Source organism: Brachyistius frenatus, unplaced genomic scaffold (genome assembly GCF_029030835.1).
Source record: "Brachyistius frenatus isolate BFR_SWC_R1_liver_20210118 unplaced genomic scaffold, ASM2903083v1 Contig_154, whole genome shotgun sequence".
In the NCBI taxonomy this organism is placed as follows: Eukaryota; Metazoa; Chordata; class Actinopteri; family Embiotocidae; genus Brachyistius; species Brachyistius frenatus.
The window spans coordinates 143,437-170,000 of NW_027210753.1; the positions used below are offsets into that span (position 1 = coordinate 143,437).

General features: G+C 43.3%; 1 protein-coding gene across 1 annotated transcript in view; it reads left to right on the plus strand.

The window, feature by feature from the left end:
• spop (speckle type BTB/POZ protein) overlaps nucleotides 1–26,564 on the plus strand; it is a 49,639-nt gene that overhangs the window by 14,428 nt on the left and 8,647 nt on the right. Inside the window, exons 4-6 of the mRNA XM_069716258.1 lie at nucleotides 1,059–1,186; nucleotides 18,107–18,284; nucleotides 22,941–22,996. Coding sequence (XP_069572359.1) covers nucleotides 1,059–1,186; nucleotides 18,107–18,284; nucleotides 22,941–22,996 — 362 coding nt within the window. The remainder of the gene's footprint in view (nucleotides 1–1,058; nucleotides 1,187–18,106; nucleotides 18,285–22,940; nucleotides 22,997–26,564) is intronic.

The following is a 26,564-nucleotide window of genomic DNA, read 5'->3' on the forward strand; positions in this document are numbered from 1 at the left end:
TGGAGAACAACCTACGTGCTGATTGCGGTGAATGGATTGTGTTGAAGGATCCAGATGCATGGATGATTGAATTTTTATGGCATCGTGTGTCCGGGGGGAAAGGTGGACAGGGGGGGGGGGGGGGCATTCTTCGATCTTGATGAGGAGGAAATGAAATGAAAAGACTTGAGAAAGAAATTGGTTTCCAGTGCTTTTGTAGCCTGGAGGTGCGTTTTCCTCCCGTAACCGTGGAACCCTTCAGAGGACAGGACACATAAACACATGTAAAGCCGACCCTGATAGGAGCAGACCGCTGATCTCAGAGCAGTGCCACAGGAAGTGTTTTCGTCTCATTAACAAAGTGGTAAATGATGTAATTCCTGCGTAGAAGCGGCGCGACGTCCCTCCAACAGAGAGCTGCCGGTCGCTTTGTACAATTCACGTGTCGCTGCCTGTTTTTTCTCTTTCTATCTGCAATTAGCCTTAATTTCCTGTGATCTTTGCAGCGCTCTTCGTCCGCAGCCATTCATGTTTTGACCTTGTACGCGAGCGTTTGTGACTGTTAGGTGACTGCAGATAGCTGTGACCGCCCCCACAGTGTGACTGTCGTACACACAAGAACTCCGCCACCTTTCCTGTGTCTTTGTAGTGCGACCGAGCGCTACCGAAATCCTTCCTGCCACTGTCAGAGATAATTGGCACTCCATAAACACATGATAATTGGACTGCTTTGATCCCTGCAATTTCTCACTTCTCGGCCAAAGAGGCGCAGCAGTTCTGTCTCATGTTTACCACTAGTCTTTATGTGGCGGGCGACAGGATGGAGAGAGTAAAAGAGGCAGAGAGAGAAAGATTCTGTTTTCTTCTGAAGTGTTAAAAGCTCCCCGCAGGCATCACTTCCTGCACCCAGCCTCTTTCGCCATTGTTCCTCCACCGCTTATGGCCATGACTCATAACAAACTTTCTCTTTCGCACACACATTCACACACGCAGGGGCTTAATCACGTTGTGAAAGTCTTTCCAAATAATCTTGTTTCTTCTTCGTCTGTGTTGTTTCTCTTTTTTTCTTTTTTCCACAGAGAGCCAGAGGGCGTACCGTTTTGTCCAGGGGAAGGACTGGGGCTTTAAAAAGTTCATAAGGAGGGACTTCCTGCTGGACGAGGCCAACGGGCTGCTGCCTGACGACAAACTGACGCTCTTCTGCGAGGTGAGAGGACGTTATTTGTATGAGGGAGTTCAGCGTGTCTTCATTTTTAAGCTCCAAAATGTTCTCCAGGAGAAGTCACAGTACAGGCTGCACACTCAAACATGATAATCCTGATTTTATTGGCAGATCAGAATTATTATCCATTAAATGAGATTTTTTTTTTTTTTTGGATGTTAAGCTGTGCGCATTCGACGAACTGTTTGCTATATTTCATTTTAATAAAAATTCTGAAAATACTGTTGAAATATCTAAGTTTCTTGTTGGTATTGCTGCTTTTGCCTCGGAGTGATCGCAACTGTAATTCCGGTTTCACTCATCTTTTTATTCAACACTACCACTCATTCCATGTCCCTGTTAGTGAATAATGTATGTTTTTATTGGTAGTACATAGCCTCTGGGTTTAGATCTCCCTTTCATAGCTAACATACAAGCTGATTGTCATTCAGCCTGCATGGTGGCTTGGCTCCGACTCCTCTGATCCAAAGCTGGCTGCTGCTCCTCATTGAAAATTCCCTTGTTGTTTTTCCGCTGTAACACAGGGGGCAGCAGAGGTCAACTGTCCTCCCTCCTCCTTCCCTCCCCTCCACTCCTCCTTTAGTGGAGCCAGGGAGCAGAGAAGAGGTTAAACTTTCTGGATATGTTAATGCCTTCGTTGTAATGCATGCACCCATAAATGTTTAAAAAGCATGGCAGTGGCTGTTTAAAACAATTCTAATTAACCCTGCGGGTATGGAGGAGAGCATGTCTTGAAGTTTTTCCCTTTTTGTAGCCGTGCAGTGTGCGAGTCTGTTTAAAGTGTTTCCAAACTGGGCTTATTGACAGAGGGGTAGGAGGGGCAGCGCTGCCTCTCCAGAGCCATGTGGGATGGGGGGTAGAGCTGTGTGTGTGTGGAGGAGTATCTTATGCATATATCGTGTGTGTGTGTGTGTGTGTGTGTGTGTGTGTGTGTGTGTGTGTGTGTGTGTGTGTGTGTGTGTGTGTGTGTGTGTGTGTGTGCAGGCGTGTCTCGTTGGGACATCGTTTTGAGGATGAGACTGTTTGTTGGAGAGGATGATCAGGAAGTGGGATTAGTTACCTTCGAGGGTCCTCTCACTGAATTCGTCCTCTCTCCTGAAGGGGGAGGAGGTTGGGGTTGTTGGTTCAAGTCCTTGGTGGCCTCTTCCTCCCCGGTAAATATCTGTTGTGGTAATTAGCCAGCTCGGCACACTTGGTATACACAGCACATTGTGTACGCAAGGAAAAATCATTATGCAAAATCGTGTACGACGTAAACATAAAGAGTCACAGAGCATCTTTCTGTTTGTGTTTTGACATTTCTAAGTAGATGCAGTGGAAGATGGCCCCTTCTGTGGGTGGAGGGCATAGACTGGATATAAAAGTGGACGTAGCTTCCGGGTCCGAAAAATGAGGCCATTGCAGGAGAGCCTGAAACTACAATAGAGGCACTAGAGGTTTCCACAAATTTCCTGTATGTCATTCGCTAAATTCCCTCTTCCAGATTATTAGAAAATAACCCCGTCATTAAAAGAAAATAAGATTCAAAAAGCCGTGTGTTTGGCGGGGTCTGTCTGTTTGATTGACAGGCCTGTGGTGCAATCAGGTTACGGCTATCGATAGGCGGGACGTAGTATCAGCGAGTGTCCAATCAGATCGAGTCAGAACTCCCGCTCGCTCCCCGCCATCTCACCCAAATATGGTCACTCCCTGCTCCAAACTGCTCCGAACTAGCAAAATGGCGCCGGCCAATATCTGAACTCGAGGCTTCATAACGGCCGTTCACGAACCAACAGGTGCCGTCACTGCTGGTTGGCGCTTGGTGGAGCGTAAAAAAATTCCATATTCATGATGACCCGAGAGTTTATACCGGCAGAAAAAGTCAGAGACGTGATATAGAGAGGCAGGCGGCAGGGTTTTAAAATGAATTCATATTCATGTTCTGGACAAAGGGCAATCTGGAAGTGGGATGTTTTGTGCAGCAGCGATGAAATTGCCAATATTGAGGTCTGGTAGTGTTTTCCACCAACACGTGGGCTCGAACGGCTGGCAGAGCCGCGTGTTGGGTGGGGTACGGCGGGAGGATTGGTGGTAAGAAAGTGTGGAGCGGGCGTTTGAATCTCTTTTCCTGGGCCTTTTCCATGTGAAAGTGATGCCCAGTGTTTACTGTCAGAGACCTGGCGCCGCTCTCGTCCAGATGGTCCCGTCCTGCATCTGAGAGAGCCCGATCGCCCCAGAGCCCAGCTCTCTCCCTCTTCTCTCTTCTCTCATCTCTCCCACTTCCTCTTTTTTTTTTTTTTTTACCCCCCCCTCCATCTTATCTCACTCAAACCCAATCTCCTCCTCCTCTTTTCAGCTTTCCTTTCATGTCTCGCTGCCTTCCACTTTGAGCATCTCAGTTTCTTACTCCCAACACTCTACCTTCACCTCTTTCTGCCGTCCCCCGTCTCTCAGCCTCGCTGCTGTTCCTTTCCTCCCTCTCTGCCCTCCTTCATCTCCCTCATTCTTCCTCTTTTTTTAGTCTGTGTAGTCGAGTGTCAAAGAGACGAAAAGGCGACGAGGAGAAGCCAGATCGCTGTTGGAGGGGAGGGATACTGGCTCAACCTCTCTTCCTGACCTCTTGGTCCCTGTGCTCGGCTCAGTTGCCTCTAGAGACATTAGTAATTCAAATTTAGCAAAGGGAAATCTGGCTATATGTCATGTTGGAGGGCCTCAACAACAGCAGCGCTGCTCCGGCTCTCTCCCTCTTTGTGTTTGTCTTGTCTCCGTCTCTCTTTTTTTCTTCTCTATTCCTGCCAAATGTGCTGCAGACACCTGCAGGTATTTAATGAGGAGATAGCTCTCATTAAAGGTGCTGCGTTGGCTGTCAAAAGAGAGCATGAGGGACACAGAGAGATGAAAAAAAAAAAAAAAAGGAGGGGAAGGAGGCGCAGCGAGAGGAGATTGAAATAAAAAAAGGGCTACTTGGGGAAAGCGGGCACGCTGGGTGGCATCAAGCTGTGGGGGTGAAGAGCAGACAAAAAAGACCAAAAAAAAAGATGATACGGGATAAAAACAAAAGGCAAAGATTGGATTTTGTTTGAAAGAGAATGTTTTCGTGGACGAGACTTTCTTCTCTCTTTTCCCCTCTAATGAGACGCAGAGGTAAAGCAGGTTAAATCCTCTCTCCTTTTCCCCGTCAGCACCGCAGGTAACCTCCCGCTCTCAGGTCAAACCGTCTCGCTGGCCGTGTTATAGATAATGTAAATGCTCTGGACATTCTTAGAGCAGCACCAGACATACGTGAGGTCCTGCAGCTCCTCCTCCTCTTAAAACAAAAAGAAATCTCTGGGCTGTGGTGATTTGCCTGCAGGCAGAGATGCGTTGACGGACAATGGAAGAGCTACTGCTCTGGAAGTCTGTTTTGATTGACTGAAGGGGGTGAGGGGGGAGGGATTGTTTTGGAAGGAAGAAGTTTATGGTGAAACTTATCTGTCAGTCATCTTAAATTGGCTACTGAAAAGCAGAGGAACACAGCGGTCCACCTCGAGTCAGAGAGCTTCTGCTGCATTTGGTTGTTTCTTCCTCCCCAGTGAGCTTCAAGAGCCACAAACAGGATGGAGCCGTGTTCACTGATGTTGGGCAGCTGGACCAAAAATCCATGTCTTTTGGTTTACTATGGACTTAAAAAAAAACAACCAAACTACCAAAGAGTAGCCACAGCTTCATCTCTGGTTTCTCTTTCTTCATCCTCCAGCACTCTTTTTTCAGATTTTTAATGTCAAAAGTAATAACCGATAGTGAGAAGGGTTTCCCTCTTAATGCGCTCTGCAGGGTTCAACACAGCGAAATAGTTGTTTTGTGGATTTAACTCGTTCTGGGACTGCATTTAATTCACTTTTGAGTGTAAAATTATAGCAATTGTTTCAACATTGCACCAGTATGGCGATATTTGAAAAATGTACAATGTGTAGGAAATAAAAATTGGTTTACTGGATGAACCGGTATACTGATCACCCAACCGGGTATCACGGCAAAGCGTGAAATGGACACGCCCCTTCACTACAGCAGAACGTGAGATAGCTACGCTTGGCGATGTCCAGGCGTGACAGTCACACGTTTTGCTGTAGTGGACGAGCAGTAGAGATTTCACGGAAAACTAAACCTATTGAAAATTCAACCATTCTAAAAAACACATTGTTGGAGTGAGGAACAAAATGAAGAACTAAAGAAGAGCTGTGTCGCCCCGTCGTCCGAAATGGCAGCCTGTGATTAACTCTCGACAGGCGTGTCTATTTCACGCTTTGCTGTGGTTCTGGGGTGGCACACCATGCAGACTCAACACATCACTCTCTTTAAGTGACTGAAGACTTTATCTATCTTTATATTTGATAGAAACATATCAGTTTGCTAATATGTGGCCTGTAATCAGAAATCAAGTCATAATTGTAAGTTTTGTCCACTTGATGCCAAGTTGTCAGTAGTTGGTGAATCCCATGAGTCGACTGGTTAATCTTCTGATCTTCTGTATCTTCTGATACAAACAAATATTTGATTCAGCTGAAATTGAATCCGGGGGCATTATAGCTGTCGTCCGAAAGGACGAATATAATTTTGTAAGGCAAAAAACTAAAAAAGTTAAACGTTTTAAAAGCAGCATTTAAGTGTAATCGCCCAACAGAAAACTATTGATTTTTTTCCCTTTCATCCACAATCAGTCTGAATAATTTGTCCCTACAATAATAACCACAATTCATCGGAGAGTATGCCGAGGAAGAGAGGCTGTTGCTAAACACTTGATTGGCATTGATTTTACTGTCCTTCCATTCAAGTTGCAAACACTTGTGAAATTGAGAACTGCTGCATATGTGGCTGCTGTCTGATTTAGACTTAACTTAACTAAGAAGGAGGGAGGTGAAGTTTGCTCCTGGGGATATTTTCCGGTTCTGTAAACATCGCGAAGAGAAGAAGAAAAAAAATCATATTATTAAATAAGTTGGAGCATCTTTATCTGCGGCAGTGTGGTGTTTTCAGACCGAAACCGAATATGTGGGTAGGGTTTTATTACAAGAGGAATTTAGAGATTTAAAGATTCTTATGATTTGATTGAATCACTGGTGAATGTGGGCATAGCTTAGTAAATATGACACAATGCAGAGCTGCAGAGAGATGAGATGAGGAGCTGAAGCAGACTGTTGACCTGCTCCTACCTCCTTCACCTCCTTCACCTCCTTCATCTGCAGTGTTTAAACAGGAGGAGGAGGGAGAAATTAGTAAAACACACCATAACTACAGTCTTTTTTAAATGAAATCCAGAAACGCACTTCCTGCAATTATATGACTCTTCAATCATAATCCACATGCAGACAGTGAAGTCAGGTCACTTGCTGCTTTTCATGATGTTTCATTAAAAGCCACCCGAGTCCAAAATATGTCATTAAATGTTTTACAGGAGAATAAAAAAGAGGAATTTAGATTTTTTTTTTAAATGCTCAAAATGTTGTATATTTAAAATATAACCAGAGATACCTGATCAGTTAATGAAGGGATGAAGAATTTGAATTTGTAAAATATATTTTTTGTCTTCAAGACAATACAACTACACCCAAGTAAAAAAATATTGTTCAAGTAATGAGCTTAAATGTGCCTTTTTGTTTGTTTGTTTGTAAACATACATTTTGAGTACTTTTTAAAGACAATCATTGTAGGAAAAATAAGATGTAAATACCTGTGCAGTATGTAGTGTATTGTAACCAAGTCAAGCATCCACATGCACTTCTGTGGGAGACACCAAACAGTAATATCTGAAGTTGGATTATTATTCATATGCTAATTATGTATTGATGATCATTTTTCTTTCATTGATCCGTTAGTGATGAGATTCTTTAAGGAACTTTGTCGACTTTCTGTCTGTGCTGAAAGGTATTTTTGGGAACATGCAATCTGAGAAGTGGACGTGTGTGTAACCTGAAGAGGTCAAAGGTCAGCGGTCCAGGTCGGTCGATCTGTTTACTTGAAAGACTTCTGATTCATAATCTTCTGGTGAAGAAAGGATGAGACGATGAAACGATGGATAACTGAGCGATGCAACGGGAAGTTTAGGTGACTGTACTCTTTATAAGCAAGTGTATTTGTGTCAAGTTTGAGTTGGTTGTAGAAACCGCTCCATGTTATGCTGATCAACATAATATTAATATCATTTTGGACAAACAGGTGTTTTGTGTTTTTTTCCTCTTTTTAATAGCAGTGTTTCCATGACAGTGATGAGTGCACGAATGTGAGGATCAGCACCTGTAAGCTGGAAGATGACCAAACGTTTCCCTCTTGATCGGTTTATCTTCTGCAGATCTTTGATGTGATTTACCGAAATGTTTCGCGAGCTTCTCGGACGTCCTTTCTTCTGCGAGGCTCCGGCGCCGCGTCCCCTCTGAGGGCGAGGTGGCGGCTGGGAGAATAAATGAGCGGGGTGCTGATGTTCAGCTGTTTCCTCCTCTTCCTCATGGCGTTAGTGCGCTTCGCCTCTGCTGTCTGTGGGTAAGCACTTTGCCGGGTGACAGCACCCATCCTTCACAGGGCTCTGCCATATGCCGTGCTGCTGTCAGAGGAGACGACTGCAGATGCTCCAGCTGCTCTCTCCCTGCACACTGAACAACACACACACACACGCACGCACACGCACACACACACACACACACACACACACGCACGCACGCACGCACGCACGCACGCACACACACACACACACACACACACACACACACACACACACACACACACACACACACACACACACACACATAACCAGGTCTTGGAGCAGGATAAAGAGCCAGAGGTGGGAAGAGACACAGGAGGAAGAATGCACATAGAGGTTTGGTTCGGAAAAAAAGAGGAAGGCAAGAACAATATTTCATCGGTGGCAAATGAGCTGCAACATATTTATATAGTCGAGTTTTTTGCATAAACAGAAGAGGATGCAGGAGTGAAAAACATCAGTTAGATCAATAGGATTGGAGATCCAATTAAAAAGATATGAATAAAACTGCTGCTTGAGGGTGTGGCTCCAGAAGCGAAGGTGCATGCTTGATCACCTGTCTTACTGTGTGACTTTCGGGTTGTCGGCACCAAGCGGCAGCCGACGGTGACGTCACCCGCTGGTTTGTGAACGGCCGTTAGGAAGCCTCGAGATTTTGGCCGGCGCCATCTTGCTAGTTTCGGAGTGGTTTGTAGCTGTCAGTGACCATATTTGGACGAGTTGGCGGTGGATATGATTGGAAACCCGATACTACGTCCCGCCCACTGATAGCCGTAACCTGACTGCTCCACAGACCTGTCAATCAAACAGACACCGCCCCAAAAACATTGCTTTTTTTTTTACGCTTATTTTAAATTAATGACGGGATTATTTTCAGATGGATCTCCAGAAAAATGAATAAAAAGGAGTGACCTTAACTAACAAAACCGTAGTAACGCGTGAAAAAAATGTATTTACTTTGAATTTCATGAGAGAAGTTGAATGGGAGTCTATGGAGCCGGAGGCTTTTTGGAGCCGACCTCTAGTGGCACTCGCTGGTATTGCAGCTTTATGCACTTCTGCATCAGCCTAATTTTTTAGACCCGGAAACTGTGTCCACTTTAAAATACAGTCATTGGTTGGCACCCATTTCAGAGCCACCATGCATCCTTTAATTGATACCGCCTTCGCCACACTTTTTGCGCCACATCAACGCTCCTTTTATATCCCATCAAAAGCCCTCTTCCTCTCCCACAGTAAAGACTGCAGAAATGTAATAAATAAACAGGCAACTTTTGCCTGTTTATTTATCTATTCTCTTTGTCCAAACATTTCCTTCAAGCATTTCAGATTGGGCATCAGAGTCTCAAAGCTATCACTTTTAGTGTCTGTGATCTCGCAGCAGAAAAAACAAAACCATTTAAAAGGAGACTCAAATGGCTGGTGCTCACAGAGGCATGCAGAGGCTCATGCTCCCTGCCAGTGGTGATACTGACTGTGTGTCTCTGTGTGTGTATGGAAACTGTGTGTCTGAATATCTGTGTGTGTAAGAACAAAGTTAGCCAGGCACAACACACTCGGCTGTGAATCGGAGGCCCGGCCACAACAGCTCAGCAGCTTGACTTCAAATCATGCATGAAATATTCCTCTGTCTGTGCAGATTCACCCAAATACCTCCGTTTCAACGGCAGGCCGAGCCACTGAAACTCACACAGCTGGGTCTCTGCGCACAGCGACTGAAGTGACCACTGTATCGCGGGAGTGGTGCATCCGCTGGTTTTTAATGAGCCAAGATTACATTAGAGGGCACAATGACAGCACTGCTCCAGGTTCATAGAAGGAGCTTCTGTTGTGTACAGTGCAGCTAAAAAAACCTCATAATTTAAAACCCTGTTGTCATAAAAAGGCCCGTCGATAATCGTGACATGGACAAACCACAATTTGATTTCATACATGGTGCAACACCGGATACTGAGGAGGCAGTTTAAAATGACGAGGGGGCAAATCTTTTCATGAAGTAAATCAGCAGGCTATCGTCCTTCTGGGCCTTTTCATGCATTTTTTCATCTAGCAGGTGGCAGTATGCAGCGTTTTGACAAGATGCGTTGCAGATTTCCATTTAGAGAAGTCGGTTTGGCAACCGGACTAAATTGGAAAGAAAAAAAGGAATATTCCAGCCACTCCATTAAACCAACTTCTGTTCAACGACCCTTTTTAGGTATTATTAACTGTCCTAGCAGGGTCAGATTGCAGGTCTGCCACCAGGCGGGTAACATCCTCTGTGGCTGGTGGAGGTAACATCAACTTCGGGTTCGGCGATATAATCGCTGTTGCCCCGGCGACTGGCCTCAGCTAGCGTCTTTTATATGTTTCTGGCAAAGTTACGTTCTTATTTCTATTTTTATTCATGAGCTGGTGAACCTGCAATATTTAAACATGAACTTAAAAATACAGAAATGGATTGTTATCTTGTTATCTTTACGCATTTTTGATGAATATTTGCCATTGCTTTGATGAAAGCTCTAACAGTGGCACCTTCTATATAAAGCAATGAAAACACTGAAAACATGAAATCTTGTGTTTTTGGTGGTGATGCCTGCTAACTTTTGTTGTGTCCCTCGTCTGTGTTAACGATTTCTTTCACATTTAGTCTTATTTGGGCTGTTCCTGTGGTAGTCTTTAGTCTCGGCCATGCAGCGCGCTGTTCTTTGTGTCTGGCGCTGTTGTTTTCTTCCGTTTACTGCAAAGCAAAACACAAAGAAAAAAACCAAAGAAAAAGATCGTCACAAAGACTGTCGACAGCGACAGTAAGCGCTTCCTTGTGGGTTGAACAAGGAGATTGAAAAAAACAATAATAATCTGCTGAGCCTTTAATTAGAGAAGGTGAAGGTTTGAGCCGTCGCCTCGCTGTGAATGAAGTGTTTATATTTGACTTCTGTTTAATAGCTGTGGGGCTGGGGGGGGGGGGCTGTGTTTGTTTAATGGGGATATTATTCTCAGTTTTAATCACTTCAGTCACCTGTTGAAGCTGCCACAGAGCCCGTAACTCTGACTTCTCCGGCTCAAACATCCCAGCATTGCTCTGAGTGTTTTTTTTTTTTTTTTTTGTGAGCAATGAGATCTAAAAGTGGACGGAGGGAATGAATAAGAAAGAGAGAGGCGGTAAGAGAGCTGCTCAGCGGGTCTGTGACATGCAGCCTGTTTACTCTGGCTGTGGCTGCAGCGGAGGGCGAGTCATGCATTATAAAAAGCTGCTGATGAGTTTTGTGCTTGGAGGTGGGAGTTCAGATGACAAGTTTGAAGATCACAGATCTATTAAGCTGTTGCAGATGAAATGTGCTTGTGTGTGTATTGATGTGGTTGTAATGAAAATGCTGGAGTTACTGGACACTTCATTATTTTTAGCCTCATTTTATCAATATCACCTGTTATGTCAGTGTAAGGTGTAATAAACGATATAATGTGCAGTGTTTCCCGCTGACATTTGATTCAGGTTAAATAACAATGAAATTCCTATTAAATATGTAAATAAGAAATAATTAAAAGTCATAATACTTTACTGCACAACCTGCATCGGTTCCCTTTAATTACCTTGTAATACATTTGTAATTACTGTCAAGCAGCAGCAACAACACAACTAGCAGTGAATCTTCTAATATGTAGTTTGATTTGGAACGTAGTGTATTAACGCTGTGAGGGATGGAAAACATTTGTTTCATTGTATGTGCTGGCAGTTCTGTTTTAATTTGTGAATGTTTCAGTAGTTACCTCCACAGCCCGCTGGTTGGGTTCTTTTCAGTTGCCCCGGGCAGCCAGATTTGGATCACCGTCAACCAATTAGTATGTTGAGCTGGACACTGTTAGGAGGCACTTTTCATATTCATCCAATGCTTTCAGTGTGGAGTCTTTGTCCAGGCAAACTAGAGAGCTGCTGTTGGATTTATTTAAAAAAAAAACAAAGAGTAAAAGTGAAGAGTAAAACAGTGTCGTGATAACCTGTCAACAACAAAATATAACCCACAAGACCAGCAGATGTGATGCTGAAAGACAAGTAGTCATTTTACCAAAGCATCGATCAAATAAATAAAGAGGGGAGAATTTTATTTGATAAAAATAGTATCGTGATAGTGTAGAATCTGAATGCAGTGAATCCGGTTGTGTTTTCAATGACATTTAATACATTTCTTCAAAGCAGGAACTGTTGTCGGCCTTTCCTCACTTGCATTCAGCAAACACTAGTTTCTGTGTTGTTTCAATTTTGCATAATTAATAAAGCTAAGTCACAGAGGTAAGTATTTCTGTGTATTTGTTTGTTTGTGTCACACAGAAGATAAAAAAACAAACAAAGTCTGTGTTGTGTACAATCTGTCAAACCGATCTCAGTTCTCAGTTTTTGTTCTTGAATTATGGAGCGTAATTACAATTGGCGTCATCGCTGCACTCATAAACAATTCAAAATACGGCTACCATTCTGGCAACGGCACTTCGCCAACCTGGCAACCATATCTGAAAACTTCCTGTCAGACTCTGCCTCTGCCTGCAGAGTTGGACAGATTTTATTCTCCCCCTCCCTCCTCCTCTTCCTCCCCCCCTGGTCTCTTGGTTTGTTTCTTCTGTTGAATAATAACTGAAAAAGTTAATGGATTTAAGGAAAATTTGGTTGAGGAGTCAATTCTTGGTCAAACAGGTGCATATTTGCTTATTATATATAAATAAATAACATATATAACAACAAGTATTTTGGTCATTACTTATGAACTAATGTTGAGTTAAAATGCTTTAAAGTTGCTAAAATCGACACTCCATGTGCCAAAATGTGAAGTACAGTCATGAAAATATGCGTTAAGGAGGTTTGGACCAAAGTGCCATGTGGGGCTGATGTGTTGTGACTATCGCAGAGCGCTGGCAGAGATATATACTCATGCTGAGTGCCATCCTGTCAGCCATGAAGTCAGCAGCAGTCCACCTCGGATTAGACGTGAGCCAGCACCAGAATCAGGCTGGTAAAAAAAACTGTGTTCTGTACAAATTCAAATAATGTTCATGCAAATGATCTGTTGCAAAATTAACAGCAAGAAGGAAGGAAGAAGGAAATGACCCCCGCTAAAAAAAAACCCAGTTGGAGTTTCTTTTTTTTGAATCACAGCTGCAGCATGTGGTGAAGCGTCATGTGTATGAATTGCGTCCGCTCGTGTTTGTGTCCGTTTCCATCCCCGTGTTTCCCAACGCAGAAAATCAGACTTGGGAAGTAAAGAGAACAAGTGTTTCATAACTTAATGAATTTCATTTGATTTTGATTTTTTTTTTGGCGAACTATTTCACGCATGGCAAAACACAGTAAATCCATAAACAAACACATAAACAGGCAGAAAAAAGATTGATGCATTATGAATAAATCATCGGGGTGCTGAAACTCAATATTAACTCTGCGTTGCCTGGAGGGGGTTCGAAGGAGCTTATGACAAATCCATCTCGATGTCTGAGGAACTAACTGGGAGGCAAGTGCTTTCGTAAGTACTTATCTTGGGAACTTAATTACCAAAACAAATGATGATTGTGGTGATACGACGTCTATGATGATTCTTCATTACTGTGATTCTTTACCGAGGGTTGTATACAGAATGGCTTTCTGTCGTCATTATCATCCTTAAAACTAACCGGGTAATAAATAGCAGGCAGTCAGTCATTCTGTTGGTTGGTCAGGTAGTTTTTATATCTACATCATGGCTGGCTGGATCACCGTGAAGTAAGTTAGATACGTTACGTTTGTGAGTAACTTACTTACATTACTTAAATCCAAATGAACTTGTTCTGTCTCAGCGACTCGAACACAAGTCGAACGAGTAAAAGTCGTGCTTGTTTCCGACCAACTCCTCCCTTCCTCCTCGGGTCTGCCTCACATGGTCTTCTTCTTCTTCGACGCTGCAAAATGTGACACTGACGCGGTGTCCTCTCCTGGACTGATGGGTGTATTACACGCTTTGGCGAGATACCAGACTGACCAAGAAGACAAACCCCGTTTATGTTTTCAACACTTCTGTCCACCTTTAGGTCAAATTCCTACTTTGTATAGAAGCTCAGACTGCAGAACAACATCAACAACGCCCATAAACTTCACTACCATCACCAACATGAACAAAATGACCATCGCCAAAACTTTTCTGATAAGGGTTACTTCATTGATCGTTTGACTTCAACATGTCCTCCAAATGTAATGATGGAAGCCATCGTATGGCCGCGCCCCCTAGAGCCACACACAACACACGTTTTCTGATAAACTGCCATTAATTACACCATGACATTGTTTGTCATTGTAAGTTACAAATTACTATTAAGAGAATAAATCAGTTTTATGATCTGACAACATTAAAGATCACGGTTTAGGTTACGGTTTCATTAAGGTACTCTTAATGCCATTAAGCGTCATTACCAAGTGATGCAATGCTAAATAACCAGGTGAAAAAAACCTCTGCTCATCACAACGTAACAGTACTAAAAAATATCAGCAAATATATGATAACGTTTTTTTAAAATATACTATTTTAATGTAAACTATTCGGTTGACCATGGAGTTTGCATGTTTTCTGTTCTTCCCCCGTCCATTGTGAGAAGGAGTGTTTTAGAGGGGGAAGATGCTCGGAGGAAGAGGAGGAGGGTTGACAATGACTGAAGATGACAGCTAATGGCGTGAAGACTTTCGGGGCAGCCAGTGTGTCTAAATAACCAGGTGGTGCGATTTAGTTTCTGCCTGGTTAAACAGTAGAATAATTGGTCAAGTTAGCCAGTAATTAGACCGGCTCTGCCACGTTGCATCTGAGAGCCCAGCGACGGCTCCGCCATACTAATTGGGCTATTTATACTGAAACACATTGACCGCGCTCACTGGCTTCTCTTCCAATTCGCTTTTCAGCACTTGTTTATTTTTTCAGTGGGTACTCAGGACACAACTCTGGACTCTCTCTCTCCTCCTCCTCCTCCTCCTCCTCCTCGTCTCCTAAAGCCATTTTTCATTCCAGCTGGAGCTTACTGAACTTCTCTCCTCTGCCCTCCGTCTCCTTGTCCGTCCGTCTGTCTCTCCTCTGTTGTGTCCCCCCCTCCCTCTATACACAGCAGCTCCCTTTGTCCCTCAGCCTTCTGTTTTGCTAATCAGAGTTTCATGAATGCCGGTTGGAACCGTCTCTCCCTTGTGCGGATGTGTTTGAGAGCATTCCTCTTTCTTTTCTTTTTTTGCGTGGATGGATGCATGTCAGTCAGTCAGACCTGCACCTCCCCGGAGTGTGATTAACAGAGCCAGCTGTGGAAAGCAGACCGTCTCACACCAGAATACTTCCAATGCTCCTTCTCTTCAGGAAAGTCCCATTTTTTCTGCTCCAGAAATGAGCCTCGGAGACTCGGAGGCCACATCCAACTGTCGACGCCCCCAACAGCTCGCTCGCACTCCCCCTTTCTCCTTTTCTGTGATTCTTTCTATTCTGCGTCCGTCTGTCTGTCTCTTGGTATCTCTGCATCTGTATTCTCTTCTGCCTTTTATTATCCCTACACCCCGCCCCTCTCTCTCCACCTTTTCTTACCCTCTTCTTCTGTTTTATTATCTTTCCTTCTGTCTCTCTCCCTCTGTCATCCTGTCCCCTTCAGGCTAACCCTCAAACCTCCATCAGGAGCAAACAAGACTCCTTGACATTCAATTTCCTGCTTGCCACGCGCTTCTCGATTATATGTGCTTCTCCTCCTTTTTCTTGGACTCTTTTTTGTGCGAGTTGAATAGGTGGATGGATGTGGCATTGGGCAGATAGTTGAATGGTTGAGGACGGACCCTGGATGTTGTTGTTTTTTTGTTTGGAGGTTTTTGGGTGTCAGCCTCCCTCACTGAGGCTGGAACGGCAAGGTCACTTTGTCGGGATGTTGGGAGGATTTTTGGCCTTTTTTTCTTGACAAGCGTTTACTGAAAGCATTTAGGAAGGTGTCGGCAATGAAAACCAGGGGAACAATGAGCATCCTTTTATTTATCTGGTGTCGGGTGTCGCTGACATTGTGCAATGTAACAAACAAGCAGGTAAACAGTTTGACAACATAATGAAATCTATTGTAATAATGTGCTGAATAATTAAATTCTAAAATCCACTTTGTAACAAAATGTGATACTTAAAGTGGATTGAAAATATTATGTTTAAGTCTGAAGTGGATATAAAGTGCGGTCGAGTGGTTGAAGTGGATCTTGATCATGGTTCTTGATTCTAATTGTGTTTGCTGAGAAGACCTTATGTCTCATCTGAGACACGTGTATGTAAAGAAGCAAAACTAATTTGTCAAAAAAACTATACTTAAATGAATTAAAAGACAGACTTTGTGCAGGATTTGAATCCACAAGCAAAGCATTCTGGGAAATGTGCTAATAACCGAACCTTGAATTGACGAGTTCAGCGAGCCTTCAGCTCGTCGTTTACATGCTTTTTTTGAGCTCTGAGATTTTTCCTCAATTAAAGGAGACCATTTAACCCAACTGTGTCACTTAGTAATGATTCCCAATTTAAAACTACATCACCGGACTTTTCCGTGTAAATGAACGTCTGTTACGTTCAACTGTTTCCACACAATGCTGATTAAGCCTGTCAACATCAGAGTCGTGTTCTGTAGGTTTTAAAGGAATTTATTGGCAGAAATGGAAAACAATATTCATTATTATGTTGTCATGAGTGTGTAAGAGTATGAGAGGCAGTGAGACAGCCCTTCATATCTACAGTACATGTTGGAGCGGGTCCTCTTCTAGGGAGCCGCCATGTTTCCACCGTAGCCTACAAGGGACAAACCAAACACTGCCTCCAGAGAGGGCCTTTCACATTTTGCATCTGCAGTAAGTTCTCTGACATGCTTGGAAAAGGAATGGGTGAGACGAAGGGTGTTCAGTAGGATGCGCTCTGCAACCTCGCCACCAGATGCCACTAAATCCTTCACACGGCTCCTTGAAGATCTGAATTTATTCTGCAACTTACAAAACAACGTTCTCACTTTGTAATGAATCACAGTTTAAGTAAGTTGTCGGTACTGATAAATGTTTCTTTTCAATGATGTATATTGATATTTCTCAAACCAGGCCGTTTGACTATAAAACAAATATCGGAGCATTTTTACAGTTGGTCAATCGATCCAAATGTGAAAGCGGCTTCATTTATTTGTTCTTGGACAATAACATTTTAAGCTTGATTGAATATTTCTAAATCCAGTGCTCATCTTGTACTTGTGAGACAGAACATTTCCTGCTAATCCAGGAGGAACAGGCCAACCTATGACATCGTTAAAGGCTAAATTAGCAGGACCTTCGCTGCCTTGATGACTCAGAATAAATCTTCACACTTCAACACTCTGTTCATGTCAGCTATCGGGGCCACTCGAGATTCTCTTCACAAGAATTAGTGTCATACTTTTCCTTATGAGCCTGCTCTATGACAAATTACAAACCCGCTAACTAATTAATCAACTAACTAATTAATCAACTAACTAACTACACTGTGTTTCAAACCAGGCAACAGCTAACTGTTACTGTTTGATTAGACGGAACCGCAGACAGGTGAAAAACTGCAAGTCAGTCAATCCAGTCTGTCGGAAATTACTCGGTAATTAGTTCGTGTGTGCGTGTGAATTTTGTGGGCGTGTGTTTGTGCTCTGAGCTGGCGTCTGTGTGTGTGTGTGTGTGTGTGTGTGTGTGTGTGTGTGTGTGTGTGTGTGTGTGTGTGTGTGTATGTGTATGTGTGTGTGTTTGCAGCAAGTCCTGTTGAGAGATAAATGAGTCTAGTTGACATTGTCTGGAACAGGTGGCGAAGTCAGCAGGGAAGACATCCAGACAACTCTCACACACCCACACACACTTACACAGACACCCACCCACACACACACACACACACACACACACACACACACACACACACACACACACACACACACACACACACACACACACACACACACACACACACACACACACACACACACACACATCGGCACTCCCCAATTTGACTTCCAACGCCAATATTGTGGCTCGTTTGAGAGTGAAGCCGCTCTGATTGGATAAAGGAGCAACAATAGGTTGTCTTTGAATTGCTCCCGTATTGAGTGTCTGATGTATTGATTATATGAGGCAGAGAAGCCACATTAATCATTCACAGCGGGTTTGATTGACTGATTTATTTTCTCTTTATGAACATTGCATGCTTTTTATTTGCCTCTGTGTGAGCCAGTCGGCATGTTAAAGGAGCAGGTCGCCCAATAAGACTTCTGGAAGATCTTCTTCGTCACATGTATGTGTAAAAAGGATACTAAACTTTTGCTTGTGTGTGTGTGTGTGTGTGTGTGTGTGTGTGTGTGTGTGTGTGTGTGTGTGTGTGTGTGTGTGTGTGTGTGTGTGTGTGTGTGTGTGTGTGTGTGTGTGTGTGTGTTTTCAGGTGAGTGTAGTGCAGGATTCGGTGAATATCTCCGGCCAGAACACGATGAACATGGTGAAGGTTCCTGACTGCAGGTTGGCCGAGGAGCTGGGAGATCTGTGGGAGAGCTCCAGATTCACCGACTGCTCGCTGTGTGTCGCCGGCCAGAAATTCCAGGCTCACAAAGCCATTCTGGCAGGTGAGACTATCCTTTGTTGCATGTGGAGAAGGTGATGATACAATCTCACATGAAGCACTTGTGTGCTAAAACCCACCTGGAAACTGAGTGTAATACGATGCACTTACTGTTTTCTGATGTCTATGGAAGTTAAATTATCTTTAATTACATTTGTGAATAATTTGTTTTTATTAAGGATTTCCTCTGATTCAAATCATGTGTTTTATTGTCCCCAGCATGTATATGCGTATGCAGCTTTGCATGAAAACCAGCTCCTCCTCCCGTTAAGAGAGCGTGAGCTGTGTACTGAATTCAGCACGGCATATTACAGCGCTGAAGAGGAGATGCTTTTTAGATGCTTTTAACTTTTTGAAAAAATATGGGGAAAAAAGGGATTCAAAATTTACATATATGTATTAAAATAATTCAATTGTACATATATTGGTTTCAGTATGTTTCAACCAAAAGGCACATGATAATGCTAATAAGTTAAGCACTAGTGCACTTAAGAACTAATACACGTGTTTGGGACAAATTACTACCAGCCGCCAGTAAAAATAGGGAAACACGTTTTTTTAAGGCAAGATGATAATAATGGATAATATCTACTTGAAAGTTTGAAAGCCATGACCCATCCCTAACACACGAGGGAGTTTATTTGATTAAACATGGAGGAGTTTGTCATTATTCCAGTTCACCGGAGACTTTTACTTTCAGTCGAAAGGCTGGTTCGGAGGCTTTTCCACTGCGACGAGAATTAAATTCCGGGGGAAATACTTCATCAAATTTTTTAATTTTAATGAATAATTGTGCTCGCCACAGGGATGGTTACATTTGAATACATTGAATATCCATATAAGTATCCGGCCTGTGATCCCCTCAGCACCTGTGTGTCTTCGTCGGCCTTCAGGAATCCATAGTTATGAAAAATATAGCGACTCACACACTCATGCAAGCAAACATGAACTTGTTTCTGATATTGGCACTTTGATGACAACGAGGATCAGAGAGTGAAAAGTTTGAGGAAACTGGTGAACTGTGTGTCTCCGTGGAGACGATGGGAGGCTGTTCATTATTGGATTTGTTGAAATGTGTGTGTGAGGAGCCATTTTAATTATGTGCTGCTGTGGTTTGGGGTCTTCCCCTCCCTCCCTCTCTCTCTCTCCCCACCTCCCCCTCTTTCTCTCTGTTCTACTTGGTCCCTCCTCCTCCTCCTCTTTATTCCCCCTCTTGGCCGTTCCCGTGACAACTCTCCCGGCCGTTAATCGCCGTGGAGACGGACAGAGAGGGATCAAACGAAGGAGGGAGAGCAACTCAAATTGGCTCCACATTGGCCATGTGATCTCTATAACAGCCTCTCTTCCTGTTCCTTTGCCTTCCCTTCATTTCCTCCTCTCTCTTCCTTTTCTCGGTATCTCTGCTCTCTTTCTCTCTTATGTTTCCCTCTTTTATTCCTTCTCCCGTTTTTACCGTGCCTCCCTTTTTCTCTCCGTCTTGAGTTTTCTCCCCATTCCCTGTTATTTCTCTTCCTGCAGGTCTTCCTGTGCTCACTTCCCTTTTCTGTCTACCTTTCCCTCTTTCTCTTTCTCCTCTCCATCCTTGCTGTCCTTATTAGGACATTCCCCCTCTAGTTTTCTCTCTCCGTGTCTCGCCCACCCTTTCCCTTTGTTGCTGCATTATGAGCTCACCAGTATTCAGCTGCACCACAGACTTTACAGTAGGTTTGTCCCCAGAGCGCTGCGGGGCCATTCAGTGCAGAGTTTGGTGTCAGTGCAAATCAGACTTAGGATCTTCTTTCCAGACTGTGTAACCGTAGATACACTGAAACCTGGATTAATCCTCTAAAAGATCATCACGCCATCTTTAGTCTTCCGTCAGGTAGATTTGACTTTTTATGAAAGAATCATCGATAAAGTCGTCTGGCCTGTTTCCGTCTCCTCCCATGTAAACAAAACAAACTGCCTCTTGAGAGCAGAGCAATGTGAACGTTTTCTTACGTGACTGATCCACTAAACGAGCCCGACAGTAGAAAAGTTAGTTAACCACCTATTCAACTTGTGAGTTTTCCAACTTGAATGTTCCCACAGCTGAACATCCGTTGGTCCCCCTGATGCTAAAAAAACAAATGATTTTGATGCAAATATCTGTTCCACAATTGTAAAATAAGAGGACTTCGTTTCTTTTTGTTTTTACGAAAAATATCTGGAATATTCAGTTGGTTTACCTTCAAATATTTATAGAAAATAAACACTGTTCATGTCCAGTTTTACATTTCTGCTCCTGGCCTGATGGTTGACTTTATTCTGACCTTCAGACAAAACATGTCAAAAACACATTAATGACCTGTTGTAGGACCTGCTGGTAGTTATAGTTTTCTTATTTATTTAGTTAACTTACAACCACAGCAGCAGGTTCTGACTTTATAATCCCAGTTAGTAATAGCTCCTGCCCACATTTTACTCTTTTTATCACTATTTTACTTTTTTGTGTCTTCGGCTCAGTTGATGGATGACACCACGTTTCCAAATGAGTCATTAAATGGATAGCTAGCTCTGCGTTAGTAACTCATTATTAAGTACTTAAATTAATTAGCATATCACTGACTTTGACACGTACTTAATATTGTGTTAAAACATAAGTTAAATTTTAATCACTAGCTAATTAAGCGTTCATTAGTGAATGATAATACAAGTCTTACCCTGCGAGCACACAATCAAACAAAGAGAACCACACCAGAAAAGAGTTACGGCGGTTGAGATGTGGTTCTTGGTAAAAGGCCGAGCTCTAACCTTTTGTAGAGACCCCCCCCCCCCCCACACACACACACACACCTCCCCCCGCCGGGTAAACAAGCGGTCAGTAATGGAGTTCAGGTGGAGCTCCATCTGTGAGGTTCAGCCGCGGCCCGCGCCGAAGCGAACCGCTGTCACGGCTGGGACGATAAGAGGCAAAATACACGGTGTCGTTGCCTTGAGCTGAACTACAGGGACAAGATGGGGTGATTATTTTAAGCTTGCAGAATTATCACACAGCTGTGATTTCAAGTAGCAGGAGTGCGACAGAATTATATAATTTGAATCCCGGCGGTTGGGTCGCCGCGGCCTGTCTGCGCTGGAGATTAAACACGACCTCTTACACCGGCGTCTCGTCCGGGATAATAAGAGAGGAAAAAAACTCCGAGTAGCTTTTCAAGACATTGCAAGAAGATATTATCACATCACTTATTTAGTGATAAAAACATAAATGTGATTACACAACCAGCAGGTCCGACCCAGAGATCTGATTGGTCAACTGGACATTTGGAACGTGCTCAAATCACCATGACAACACACCCTGCTCGTCACTAGAAATATCACTGCGCCTTCTCAATGCTAATGTATACTTAGAATTGAATTTCATATAATATGCAGTGTTGTTTTTACTTGTTGTAGGTCTATTTAATTTGACCCATTTGGTGAAATCGGTTCATGTTTTGGTCGCTCCGAGCACCCGTACCGTAACACCACGGATAGTCACGCACTTACAACCCTCGCGGCGGCTAGCTGGACCGGTTTGGTTTGAACACACGACACGGAGCTAAAATGTTAAAAACACACGAGTCCATCTTTGTCTTTTTTCAGCGGATATCTTCGTTGCAACCAGACTGAGCTAGCTGAGCAGTTTAGTCTTTCTATGTTCTGTATTTATTCAGTTGGAGAAATCATTAAAACGGATGAGAAATCCTCTCTGTTGCTAGGGCCGTTGCTAAGGGTCGGACTACTTCCTGGAGTAGTAAACCTTGCATACTTTACATAAGAGACTACTGATGTGACTGATTGTTTTCTAGTTGGTACTGTCATGCCCCGTGTATCGCCATGGAAACGGAGACCGCTCTAACAAAACGTTTTATATTTTGAGAGCGAACCGCCCCACAATACGAAAACATTTTGATTACATATTTTATTTAGTTGGTAACTTTTTGTGTAATTGCAGTATTACACTCCAGGGTGCGCTTCAACGTCATTATTGGCACTTCAGTGTCACCATCCAATATCACTTCATAGAACCAGGAAGGTGTCACTGCTAGGACACGTTCGGGTGACTGTCTTTGATTTATTTATGCTGCGAATGTGTGAAAATCTGATTTGCAAAAGCAGTAACATGAAATCTGAGTGAACTCGGATTATAAAAACACAGTTTTTCATTGCACACGTTTTCATGTTGTTTCCTTGAGGGACTTTGGCACGTCAATCAGCAGCTCTTCTTCATTTTGTCTCTTCTCATCTTCTGTAAAGAAAAGTCTGAAGCTCCTTGAAAATCATACCTGCTCCTTTCTGAACATGCTTTTAATTAAGAATAAGAATCAGCAGCACTCAGTGCGAGCACACTAAAAGAGGCTGTGTTGAATGGCAGCATGTGAGCATGTGATAAAAATAGGAAGACAGACCTTTTAATCAAGCATAATGTCAGTCAGTCTGTTAGCGCTGAATAGCGGCTAACGCACCGGAGCGGTCGTCATCAGCAGGAAGGAGCTGCAGTTGACTTTTTCCACACGAAGCCTTCACCTCTGTCACAGCTGTCAATCATCTGGTCGCTCTCCTCCGGCCCGGTGGCAGGCTGTTAACGGACATCAGAGACTTCGCCGTCTACACACAATAACCCCCCCCCCCTCCCCCCTTCTGTTTCTCTCCGTTGCAGCTCGCTCGCCGGTGTTCGGTGCCATGTTTGAGCACGAGATGGAAGAGAGTAAGAAGGTGAGTCGACTTCGCTCCCATCTTTCCTTCTGTTGCGTCAGGAAGCGTTCACCTCCTCAAACATCCGAGTGTGTCTGCACACCTTCCTTCATGTCTTCCCGACGACTGCAGCTCTATTACTGGTGTCATCCAACCTGTGTAGGACTTGTGATGTGATTGTAGGATTGTGTGAAAGTTTCCTGAAGGCACGAGGGCTCATTTATGGATGAAATGTGAACATTAGTGCAGTTTTTCTTGCTTTAATCGCTGAAGTCTCGTTGACTTCACAGAAGGAATGAATTGGGTTGACTTTCTGCGGTGAGCCTGAAAACACCAGAACCTAAAATGCCAGAAGTTTGCAGCAAAATGTGTTAATCTGCTAAAGCTTTTGCATATATTCATACTTGGATTAAAATGTATTTGCGCCATTGATGAATTACGAGCTGACCTTTTAGCAAAGGCAGAGACGGAGAGTCTAAAAGTGAAGGAGGCTCTTTTATTTGAACTCGTCTGTCTGTCAGCGTATGAACGTCTCCATAAAAAGAGGAACAGTTTGCAGACATTCATAAGACCAGCGTCAGTGTTAGAAATGTGTCTTTTAAACAACCTGCGTGAAGTTTATGTCGAACTAATGACAGCTCTGACCGGTTTTACCTCTTCTGTAGCTCTTTGATAAATTAAAGTTATGTACAATAAATGCCGTGAGGGAATAAACAGCCAAACACGTAGAAGACCGAGAGCTTTGAGAGATTTTGTGACTGACTGGTAGCTCACAAGCTACACCTCTGCTAACCTGTGAAGTCACCAAACTTGTAAAATCACATTTTCCTTTCCGCTTTCAATTTGCAAATTTATTTCACTGTTCCACTTTCTGATGTGCTTATTTTCTGCATGAAATACTCATGAAACTCTCTGTGACTGCAAACTAACACTGGCTGATTATTTTAGTCTGACTTTATTCTGCACAATGAAGCTTCAAAATAACTGAAAATATTAACCATTGCAAACATATTTAAGAATTTAAATGTACAAATTTAAGGAAAAAAACAAACCAATAACCCCTTTGTCTCCATGCAGTAGTTCATCCATCAACTGTGTGCTTCACTGAAACCAGCTGAGTTTATATGATGCTCAGACAGTGAGGCTGAACACCTTCATTAGACCACCTCCTTTTTTTGCCCACAGTAACTATATTTATTCATAAATATGCTGATTTCAGGTTATTCAATTTCCAAACTCAGTGTCAAGTACTGTAGCATTTAGATAGTTTTATAGTAATTTAAATGAAGCGCTCTGAATCTTGAATTTACAACCTCTGCATGTCCGTTTTTATTAACCCCGCATGTACAGGAGTTGATGTGGACGCATTAAATAGACGTTTATCTTTGTGACAGAGTGTATTCATGTGTGTTTTACCATCACATGTAGTGTGCACATCGCTGCTTTTCTTTATGTGTCCTGTGATGTTTGAATGTGACTATGTTGTATTATTCATGTTGTCCCATTGTGGTGAACCGCCTCCCTTTTGGGGGCAAAAAGCAAGACCCTATAAATGTAAATCAAAGCTTGCTTAATATTTGAGGCATTTTTCGGGTTATGAAAGGAGTTATTATGGCTCGGGTTAAGTTAAGTTTCCAGGAAATGAATGTGAGTCAATTAAAGGCCTTCTGAAGGGGGGGATGTGTGCTGCACAGGATCCCCGTCCCACAGTAGGTTGTGTTCATCAGATAGGAGGTGGTGAGATTCAACCGTGGCGATTTAGCCGTCGTGTCAGCGGAATATTGATGCCTGCACGGCTCAAATGGGGGAATTATAAAGCACAGAGCCAGGAAATGCATCTTAATTGCTGTTTAAGTGGGCGTCTTCATCAGAAAAGAGGGGAGAGATGGTGGGGCCACGTCCCCGTACGATTCGGAGGAAACGAGATAGATGGGTTAACGCTCCTCTGCAGCCTCTGTAGAGGAGAGACAAATGAGCTCATAAAGAAACACTCTAATAGAGAAGCTCTGTGAACAGAGTGCCGTTACACACTGTAACTACAAGAGTTGTCTATTTATGAAAAGCAGCTCAAATCGGCCTTCACATTACGGAGGGAAGTCCCGACAGTTTTTTCTCATGTGGTTGTGTGATGCTATTTTTTATTTCATTAACAGTCCAACACACTTCAGAAATCAGCAGGATTAAATTAGTGAGTCGTCCTGCTGTACAAAGAGTAAAAGTAAGAAAGTGTGAGCTGAGATAAAGTCGGTTTACGCTCCTGAAGTTCTGAACCAAGGTTTCTGTTTTTGAAACATCGTGAACATTTCATTCAGTTCGTTTTTGGCTTCATATTCTCATTTTACGAGAACTTTGCACGACATACTTTCACCCCGTCGTCACCTACGTGTCTGGACCGTGTCTCTCTAGCCTTGACATTGATTGGTTTTCTAGACGCGCGCGTGTGTGTGTGTGTGTGTGTGTGTGTGTGTGTGTGTGTGTGTGTGTGTGTGTGTGTGTGTGTGTGTGTGTGTGTGTGTGTGTGTGTGTGTGTGTGTGTGTGTGTGTGTGTGTCCGATGTCAGCATGTTGCCAATTTTCCATTTGAATGGAGAAAGAATTTACCGAACAGGATGAAATTACTGAACATTCATTTTCTTCCCGCTGCACTATTATTAGTTTGTCACGAATATTTTCCTCTCTGACAATAAGTTAAATGTTTTCGGGCATTCTGGGGCATTTTTTCATGTTGACGTTTGATTTCTTCGTTGTACCAAATTAGAATTAAATACTTCTTCTATAGTTTAATGGGTGATGACGGCCCTCCTCAACTTACTGTAATTTGGTCCGAAGGTCCAAACTATTCAAAAGATGCAACCAAACCGATCCATGTTTCAGTTCGATCCATGTTTCAGTTCGATCCATGTTTCAGTTCGATCCATGTTTCAGTTCGATCCATGTTTCAGTTCGATCCCAACCGAGACCTCCTCTTCTGTTTGGACCAAAGTCAGGTTCTGTGGTCCAGACGGGTCCGAGGCTCTTTTCACACCTGATAGTTTTGTTCGGACCAAAGAAAGTCGGTGTGAAATCCCTCCTCAGAAACAATTTGTACATGTATGTAAATTGTGCATGATGCAGCAGGTATGGGGATTCAGTTACCTGTTAACACTGCGTGTCCCTCCGTGTCCCTCCGTGTCCCCCCGTGTCCCTCCGTGTCCCTCCGTGTTCCTCCGTGTTCACGCGTGTGCGTGCTGTGAGCTCGGACCAGCTGCTGCCAGACTCTCCCTCCATTATTTCTCCGTGTGATCCTGTCGAGTGGTCAGAGTTGATGCGAGCGCACTAAGCTGTTGGTACACCCCGTCTGACCCTGCTAAAAACGCCGCCGGTCACCGTGGTGACGATAAAGCACTCTCATAATTGGTTTATTGCTTTGTTCTTCCTCCCGGTGCGGAGTGAAAGGTTCAGGTTACCGTCACTGTGCCGGGGAGCGATAAAGCCTACTTTGCTGGCCGCAGGCGTCTTCGAGGAATAAATGCTCAGGATTAATTTTCAGGAATCAGCCGAAAAGAATTAAATAAGTGTAGTAAATGTAGTTTTGCTGAAACGTGTTCAGA